A 9,827-nucleotide genomic window follows, 5' to 3' on the forward strand; every position below is an offset into this window, starting at 1 on the left:
CTCCTCTACTTACTTTTCAGAGTGTACTAAAATAATAATAACATAAAATCACTACTTTTTAGATCTTTAATAACAACAACAACAACAACAACAACAACTAGAATATATAAAACAAACAGAAAATATTGTATAGCACAAATCTAGATACAGTTTGGGACACACAGTATACTATGTTTAAAATAATCATCATCATAATAATAATCAGACAATTCTACAATGACATTCTTTGTTCTTTATTTGTTTATTTTTTTGTCCAGGAAGGCGTGCTACAATTTACAGCTAGAACTCAAGCCATGTGTTCAGGCCATTTCACACTTTTTTGTTTTCAGTTGCTCAGAAAAAAATCTACGTAATATACAATCATACGCAAACGGTTGTGTGTGCATGTGAGTTATCTGATACTCATAACGTTCATGAAACTAACTGAACAAATCATTAGCATATAAAAGCATTGAGGACAGAGATGCAGAGGACCTGAAGATCTCCACCTGGTGATCTGTTAAGGTCACTTTATAAATGTCAGACACGTTGGACAGCAACTCGTTAAACGATTCATCAGTTAAATGATTATAAATGATTTATAACGAAGGTCTGTAATAATCCACGTTAATCTTTAAACCGTGAAGTGCTGCTGCAGGAGGAAGAAGCTCCACGTCTCCACACCGGCGAGTTTCACTGTTTGTATCTGCCGAGATGTTCTCTGGATATGATGAGCCTCTGGATCTGGGCGGTGCCTTCATAAATCTGAGGAAAGGAACAAAAAAAGGATTTGTGAAATAAAGATGGAAATAAGGTAAACACGTAGGCATCTGGTGTAAATGTGTGAGACACAGTGATGCAGTGAAAAGCGAGCCGTTGTTCTGGAAGGTTCTCTCGCTGACCTGATAGATCTTGGCATCTCTCATCAGTTTCTCGACAGGATACTCGCTGTTGAATCCGTTTCCTCCGAATATCTGCACGGCGTCACACGCCACCTGATTAGCGATGTCTCCAGCGTAGGCCTTAGCAATGGAGGCGTAGTAGGTGTTCTTCCTGCCCTCGTCCACTTCCCATGCTGCTCTCTGATAGGCCAGTCGGGCGAGCTCCACCTTCATCGCCATCTCGGCCAGCATGAACGATACGGCCTGGTGCTGCGGCACGGGGAAAAGAGGTCATCAGAAATACATTTTCAACATGGCCTCCTCCTTCCTACATGTGCACTACACTGTGGGGCTTTCACACACACACACACACACACACACACACACACACACATCTCATAACAGCTTAGAAATAGTTATTGTAATACTAAAATCAACACTAATAAAATAATTAAAAGTTTAAGTTTAATTCTTACTCACTCAGTAAAAATGGATCATTTATTTAAAACACGTCTTCTTACTAAACTAAAATGCTACAATAATATAATATAGTACACATTATTAAGTTTTTGATTGTAATATAGTATTTTAATATTAATATATATGAATACTTTTCATATGAATGATGTGTGTGTGTGTGTATATATATATAGATATATATATAAAAATGTTAGAGACAGTTCAGTACCTCGGCGAGAAACCGACCAAAAGTTTTTCTCTCTAGTGAATATTTAGTTGCTTCATCCAGCGCTCTCTGTGCGAGACCCACCGCTCCTGCAGCAACCTGAAACACGGAGATAAAGGTGTTATAATAATAATGATTCATTAATATAATCATTAGCATATAATAAACTGATAAACCTGTCATTTGTCACTCGAGCACACACGTAGCCCCGCCCCTTTTCCCAGTGCCACGGTAACAAATCTGATAGAAGTACTGATTTATAATCAGGACAATACTGACCACAGAAAAATAAAAAAGTGTGCGTGTTAAGATATTTTAAACAGAGTTAAATTAAATTAAACACAGGACAGTCTTACAGGAGGGCGTGTCTTGTCGAAGGCTCCCATGGCGATTTTAAACCCCGCCCCCTCTCCGATCAGCACATTCTCTTTAGGGATCCTGACATCCTCGAAGGTGATGCCGCGAGTGTCGGAGCACCTCTGCCCCATATTCATCTCCTGCACACGGGGACAAAAATAACAACACCATGTAGATAATAAACACTGAACTCAAAAATCATTCATGTATTCAAAGTAGTACAGGACCTCCGTCATAGTAAGCCCCGCCCAGTCGCTTTACGGCACGTCAGCCCCGCCCCGCCAGGTCGCTTTACGGCACATCAGCCCCGCCCCGCCAGGTCGCTTTACGGCACATCAGCCCCGCCCCGCCAGGTCGCTTTGCGGCACATCAGCCCCGCCCCGCCAGGTCGCTTTGCGGCACATCAGCCCCGCCCCGCCAGGTCGCTTTGCGGCACATCAGCCCCGCCCCGCCAGGTCGCTTTGCGGCACATCAGCCCCGCCCCGCCCGGTCGCTTTGCGGCACATCAGCCCCGCCCCGCCAGGTCGCTTTGCGGCACATCAGCCCCGCCCCGCCAGGTCGCTTTGCGGCACATCAGCCCCGCCCCGCCAGGTCGCTTTGCGGCACATCAGCCCCGCCCCGCCCGGTCGCTTTTCGGCACATCAGCCCCGCCCCGCCAGGTCGCTTTGCGGCACATCAGCCCCGCCCCGCCAGGTCGCTTTGCGGCACATCAGCCCCGCCCCGCCCTGCCAGGTCGCTTTGCGGCACATCAGCCCCGCCTGGTCGCTTCACATCCAGATGCTAGTGCAAACGCCTGCCCTTATACACCTGCAACATGCTGAGCACCAACACACAATTAATTCACTAAACGATGTCCGATATATTGATTTATATACCATGGTCTGTCTGAATACTCGATTCTGATTGGCAGGAAGGTGTGCGTTCAAACTGTACAAGGTAGTCGCAGACGCAGAATATTCTCACACACACTCTCTCTCTCTCTCTAATAACTATTTATTATAATTCATTCAAATAAATGTAACTTATCGCACTACTTTATCTCCGTGTATGATTTAGAGCAGGTGGAATTCTAGCTCTAACGATCCGGATATACAATAACTACCCAGAATTAACCCTTATTTTGATCTTTCCAGTCAAATTCTGTGCTGCACTGACAGCTTTAACTTGTGAGTGCTGGAGAGCGAGTACGGTGTAAGCAGGATAATCCATGTTCAAAATCATTTAATGCACACCTAGCCGTGCATTATTCCTTACTTATATAGAGCAGGTCACACATCTGGAATAAAAAGTTCTCACCTTCCTGCCGATCTGAATTCCAGGAGTGTCGACGTCCACGATGAAGCCTGTGAAAGCTTTACTGGCCGGGCATTTAGGGTCAGGGTTAGTACGAGTCAACAGGAAATACCTACACTCACACACACACACACACACACACACACACACACACACACAATATTACAACGTTAACAAACTGTGTACCACAAAACAGCCCACATGAAACTTGTTTCAGACTGAACCCACATACACACGTCTTAAATACAGTGATAAAGTCGGACTGAACGTGGATTTCAGAAATATTCATTGTTCAGAAGAAAAGAAGGATGATTTTACATCACACCTAAAAATAAAATCAGGTTTGGGTACAAAGACCCAAACAGCAAGACTTCCTCAAATCACTTATGAATAATAATTAGGTACACAATTAGCATGAATTTTATATTATTTATTAGCATTGGTGACGCAAGCAGCGTTCGGAGTGTGACACTGCCCCCTAGTGACAGAACTCTTCCTCTCCCTATATTAAGTGATGAGGAGTGTGGGTGCTAAAGGCTTGTGAAACACAGCTGTGCTTCTAAAGTCTTGAGTCAGGTCACTAAAATCCCGACGTGCATTTTTGACTTCACGTAAACATTATGTAAATTTGTCCATCACCAGACCACCGGACCTCCGGACCTCCGGACCACCGGACCACGCCCTGAACCAGTGAACGCACCAGTTTGCTTTTCCTCCGTTGGTGATCCACATCTTCTGTCCGTTGACGATGTACTCGTCTCCTTTCTTCTCAGCACGAGTCTTTATTCCTGCCACATCAGAGCCTGCGCCGGGTTCAGTTACACAGTACGCCTTTACCACACACACACGCAGTGATTACACACACAGCAGCACTGTACAGAGTGCATTATTAATGATCGGTACTGAATCGGGTCTGAACGTGTGTGTAGTGAATGTGTAAACAGTGTAGAGTGTATTTTCACTTACACACATCAGCGGCTCCTCAGTCATCCTGCCCAAATATTTCTTCTTCTGTTCATCGGTACCGGCGATAATGACGGGCATTTGCTGCGAGAACAGAAGTATATAGATTTCATTTAGAAATCACAGATTAAAGGAGCAATAGTTGGTATTTTTAATTCCTTTTTTCTGACTTCTTATTAAAAAACCCTGGAAGATACGCAGAACATAATGAAACATGATGGATTGTGTTCACCTCATTTTATAGATACTACTCTACTGGCTACCATAGGTCCTCAGGGTGGAGCTTACTTGTGGGGATGGAGCTCTTTGGGAAAGGGGGAGTGGCTTAAATTAGTTAAAAAAGAAAAATCAAAATGTCAAACCTACCTAATCTAATCCTGATAAAAAAGCTAATCTTACCTCACTTTAATAAGATACGAGAAACACATACCACGTTCACAAATGCTTTAATAAAGGAAACGTGTGATTATTAAAGAATAACCGTACGTTATGTTTATAAGTGTACACGTTATTCCTGCTGAGCTGTAACTCACGCCGAGAGAGTTGGCCTCGATGGCGGTCTGAACCCCCGTGCAGCCGTACGCCAGCTCCTCCGTGATCAGACACGAGTCAAAGCTGGACAACCCCAGCCCTCCTGTAAATATACAACAGTGTGATGAATTCATATGAACGTACGTGTGTGTGTGTGTGTGTGTCTGTGTGTGTTAACCCACCGCAGTCCTCTGGGATGTGAGAGTTCATCAGGCCGAGCTCCCAAGCCCTCCTGATCAGAGGAAACGGATACTGCACAGGAGAGGAGAACGTTTAAGAACACATTAAGGTTGTGTCTCAGGTGGTAGAGCGGGTTGTCCACTAATCGCAGGGTTGGCAGTTTGATTCCCATGACCCCACATGACTCCACATGACCCCACATGACCCCACATGACTCCACATGTGTGTCTTGCCCAAGTGTCCTTGGGCAAGACACTGAACCCCAGGTTGATCCCAATGGCAAGTTAGCACCTTGCATGGCAGCTCTACTACCATGGGTGTGTGTGTGTGTGTGTGTGTGTGTGGGTGGGTGGGTGAATGAGACACAGTGTAAAGCGCTTTGGATAAAAGCGCTTTATAAGTGCAGACCATTTACATCAGGAACACATCTAGAGGGGTGTGTGTGTGTGTGTGTGTGTGTGTGTGTGTACTCACTTCACCGCTCTTGTCATAGTCTGCAGCCACAGGGACGATCTCCTCTCGCGCAAACTTCCGGGCCAGTTCCTGGAATTCCTTCTGCTGCTCTGTCAGATCTGTCCATCACAGAGGAGAGGATGAAAGAGTGTGTGTGGAACAGGGAGTCGAGGCCCTCTAGTGGCCAGCTGCGGTATCGATTTTAACCCTGCCACTCATGTTAGCCAGTGGAACAGACCATCGTCCTTTTAAGTTACATCTCCACCAAAGCTTTTGAGGAACCGTGTGGACCGTGATATCTCCCTCTAAATGTTTTTACTCAGGATAAACCTGTTCTACAGGACTTGTTCCTGATATACAAGTTTGTGCCGAGTGTAAATGATGCTGTTTATATTTTAAGTCAGTACAATATATTAGCTACTTCTACCTACATTACTGTGTTAAAACGAAGATAACGTCAGCTCACTAGCAAACCGCAGCTCCGTCAGTCATCTAAACTCTTATTAAATCAATATCACTGTGGGAACTATACCACTATAGCTTAGTGTTTTACATTTTAATCAATAACACGCTACTAAAGCTGCACTTCAAGTGATGTACACACACACACACCATAATTTACATCAGTGAGTGAATGGGCCGGTGCTGTTCACTCACATATACAGTATACAGTGTGTGTGTGTGTGTGTGTGTGTGTGTGTGTGTGTGGTGAAGGTACCGAAGGAGAACCCAGCATTAGAACTCTTCACTACAGTCGCTGCCCGAGCTGCACCACTGCTGAACCTCAACCCCGTCTGCACACCAGCCTTTAACACCTACACACACACACACAAAGAACTATTAGTCACATCATACAATATATTTTTCATATCAAGGGGTCATATCACGATTTTTAAAGTTAATTACGTTGTTTGTTTATTTATACACTTTAACATTAAAAAACCACATTATTTGTTAAATACTGTACATTACTGCAGCGCCTCTATTCCCCGCCTCCTAAAACACTCCCACTTCCCAAAAGCCCCTCCTTCAGAAAAGTCCAGTGTTTTCTGATTGGCCAGTTGACCCGTTGCATTGTGATTGGCCAAAAGCCTCACGAGTGTGTCGGGGAAAAGTAATGCCTCATAGCATTAGCTTTAGCGTTAGCCGTAGCCTCCAAAACAATTCTAATCTCCTAAGCAACATGTGGTGGGTTTTACCGTATCAGTTCGAGTCCGATTCAGAAAATGCGGATGATCGAGCAGAAGCAAGTTTGCAAAGCATTGTGTCTCACCGTGGTAAGTTTTTATATTGTAATTCTCTCACCTTTCAGATACGATGTAAGTTTCCGACCCCGCCGGCGGGACTAACTGTACTGTACACAGCTCCTGTGTGTGTGTCGGTACTCCTGCGATATATCTTTGAAAGCTAGCGTTTATTCTTGTGATTGGATTGATATAAACCGTCTAAAGATACAATCACAACAGCAGCTACAATCAGCGTCTCTGTCAGACCACCAACATACAAACACACATTTACTTTAGCTAGCAGCTTAGCAGAGGTCTACGACTGAGCCACAACACTAAACTCCGCATGTGAACAGTCAACAGAGACTTCATAAAATAATCAAACACACGTACAGCTTCTGATTCAGAAACACAAGACTGTCTGAGTAAAGTGGGAATTGCTCCAGTTTTCAGGAGTAGTCTTCGTGTGTAGCCTGCGTAGTTCTCGCGCAGATTCAGGAAGCCGTCCTGCGTAAACCGCACGGTGCACACGCAAACGCTCGGGTTGTACTGCTCAGGAACAGCGTCATAAATAAACAGTAACCACTGATTTCGTCTGTTTTCAGAAGGATAAACAAAGAGGTTTTGCTTTCGCACCGAAACACACAGCGTCTCTGCGACATGGCGCCTGAATTCACCGAAGCCCCGCCTTCTTTCTTCGCGCCTGCCTTTGGGCGGGATTGTGCTGATAGTGCACGCTGTGACGTAGAGAATTAACGGAAGTAAATCTGGACTTGGAACGAGGCGTTTCGGGCGGGTCTGGAGCAGTGCTCTCTGTCAGATAAAATAAACCCCTTTGGGGGAAAATTGGAGTTTATACTATGAGAAAATACAGTACACTCATAAACAGAAGCAAAACAGGAAGAATCCTGAAATGACCCCTTCAATGTCTTATACAGAACTGTACTGAGGAAACATGGTACATCTGTTCAGCTCAGACAGACTGACAGACATGTAGAGTGAGACAGGTAGATTAATTAGTAAACAGAAAGACATGCAGACAGACACAGAGGAACAGACAGACAGATAGACAGGCAGGCAGGCAGACAGACAGACAGACAGACATGTAGAGTGAGACAGGTAGATTAATTAGTAAACAGAAAGACATGCAGACAGAGACAGAGGAACAGACAGGCAGGCAGGAAGGCAGACAGATAGACAGGCAGGCAGGCAGACAGACAGACAGACAGGCAGACAGGCAGGCAGGCAGACAGACAGACAGGCAGACAGACAGGCAGACAGACAGGCAGACAGACAGTCAGCTCCTAGAGATATAATGACATTTCTTATGCAGTGAAGACAATGCTAACTCTAACACACTTTATTAACAGTCCATATTAAATACAGCTCCTCAAAACTTCCTGAAACTTTCGTTATTAATAAAATGCCTAAATATGACAGATCTGTGATATAATTCTACAGGAATGTGATTATAATGAAGAGATATAAATATAATATTACATAACATTTGGAATTAGCCAGATGCTAATCATGTAGCTGGCGTTAATAAAGTTCGCTATTTTGTTGTTTATCATGACTCGAGTATACCAGCTGTACTGATCATTCCCTCAGCTCCTGTGTGTGATTATTAACTCTGTAATAAAGTTAGAATTCAGTATTTTACCTTACTGAACAACATTGTTGTGGTTTTCAGCGCGGAGCTCAATGTCGTCTTGAGATCCTGCTTTACTGGACGGACAGCTCTCCTCCAATCACAGCACGGGATTCAATCACGTGATTCCGCGTCACGTGACAAAGGTCACCTCAGTGACTTTTGCCCTAATTCCAGTTTCGCTATAAAAATAGTATTGGCACCCTGTCCAGGGTGATCCCCGCCCTGTGCCCCATGCTCCCTGGGAGAGGCTCCAGGTTCCCCGCGACCCTGAAGAGGATAAGCGGTGTAGAAGATGGATCGATACAAAATAGACCATTTTATTTAAATCCATTCTGATTACTGAGGAAATTTATAATAAAATCATTTATTTTGCAGCAACTGACTCGCGTTGCGTTTAGGGTTAATATTTTCAAAATATTTCAACGTCATTGTGTTAATTATTAAAAAAGAAATTGTGTGTTTCTGTTACCACACACATTTGAAATCTTCCTTTTCACCTTTTTTATTCTTTCACTATTAGTTTTGTGTATTGCTACTGTAATACAATCATTTTCTTTTATATCAATACCCATCTCTCTATCTATCTCTCTATCTGTCTATCTATCTCTCTATCTCTCTATCTGTCTATCTATCTATCGTTACATCATTAAGTTCTTTCTGTCTAAAACATTTCCCAATTTTTTTCTATTTAAAACATAAAGAAATGCGTGAATCAGAACCAGGATAGTGTATTAGATAAATACATTTCCACATACAGCTGTTTTATGTATATGTTTGTTTAGTCCTTTGGTAAGTGAGTAAAATAAATCTTAGGTTATGAAATTACAATATGTGTGACTTACTTCTATCTTATAATGAGAGAAATCTTTTTTATTATTATTATTTAAAAATAATTACAAAAACACAGTGCTGGTTCTGTCGATCCATGGTTCTCAAAGCAAGTTCTGTGTTTTTGCAGATTTTTGTACACTGGTAGAAATCCATCATCATCATCATCATCATCAGTTATTATAACTCTAAACAGTGGCAGTGATCATTTTAATAAAAACTGATTCTACGGTGGAAAGTTTAAAAACACTGGGTCCAATAGACAACATATTATTGTTCACATTTAAATGATATACCTATATTTAATAGCTTGTCTGAAAAAAATATATTAATTGTGTTTATACAGTTAAAGAAATACAAAAAACTAAAGTTTGAGAATCCCCGCTCTCTCTTACACACACACACATATATAATTTTAATAATTTTTTGTAACGTTATCTTTTTGATGCATTAAAAGTTGAGGGCGTCTGCAGATCAGGTGGTAGAGCGGGTTGTCCACTAATCGTAGGGTTGGCGGTTCGATTCCTGGCTCCACATGACCCCACATGACCCCACATGACCCCACATGCTGAAGTGTCCTTGGGCAAGACACTGAACCCCAAGTTGGTCCCGATGGCATGGCAGCTCTGCTACCACTGGGGTGTGTGTGAATGAGACAGTGTAAAGCGCTTTGGAATCACTAAGGTTAAAAAACCATAGACATGACCATTAAAAGTTAGCAAACACACCGAGGCTATTCAGAATAAAGTAACGCGGGTGTTTGTGTGACGTGTCAAAACCAAGTCGTTTTAAAACGA

The 9,827-nt window shown here is 43.1% G+C and overlaps 1 protein-coding gene across 1 annotated transcript; it reads right to left on the bottom strand.

The window, feature by feature from the left end:
* Window positions 1-52: 52 nt before the first annotated feature.
* On the bottom strand, window positions 53-8,366 carry acadm (acyl-CoA dehydrogenase medium chain). The gene is made up of 12 exons (XM_017491166.3): window positions 8,212-8,366; window positions 6,041-6,137; window positions 5,344-5,441; window positions 4,872-4,941; window positions 4,692-4,792; window positions 4,162-4,242; window positions 3,896-4,026; window positions 3,199-3,307; window positions 1,902-2,042; window positions 1,549-1,644; window positions 882-1,130; window positions 53-744 (listed from the first exon to the last, which is right to left on the bottom strand). Exons 1-12 carry the CDS (start codon window positions 8,224-8,226, stop codon window positions 673-675), a joined length of 1,260 nt encoding a protein of 419 aa, XP_017346655.1. The 5' UTR covers window positions 8,227-8,366; the 3' UTR covers window positions 53-672.
* Between the last annotated feature and the right edge of the window lie 1,461 nt (window positions 8,367-9,827).

Source organism: Ictalurus punctatus, chromosome 17, assembly GCF_001660625.3.
Source record: "Ictalurus punctatus breed USDA103 chromosome 17, Coco_2.0, whole genome shotgun sequence".
In the NCBI taxonomy this organism is placed as follows: Eukaryota; Metazoa; Chordata; class Actinopteri; order Siluriformes; family Ictaluridae; genus Ictalurus; species Ictalurus punctatus.

Bases quoted from the DNA above. Each gene is read 5' to 3' on its own strand.
- acadm (XM_017491166.3), bottom strand. The intron at 4,243-4,691 runs GTGAGTTACAGC...CTGTTCTCGCAG, and splicing joins TCGAGGCCAACTCTCTCGGC to CAAATGCCCGTCATTATCGC. The intron at 1,131-1,548 runs GTACTGAACTGT...CCCGTGCCGCAG, and splicing joins TTGGTCGGTTTCTCGCCGAG to CACCAGGCCGTATCGTTCAT.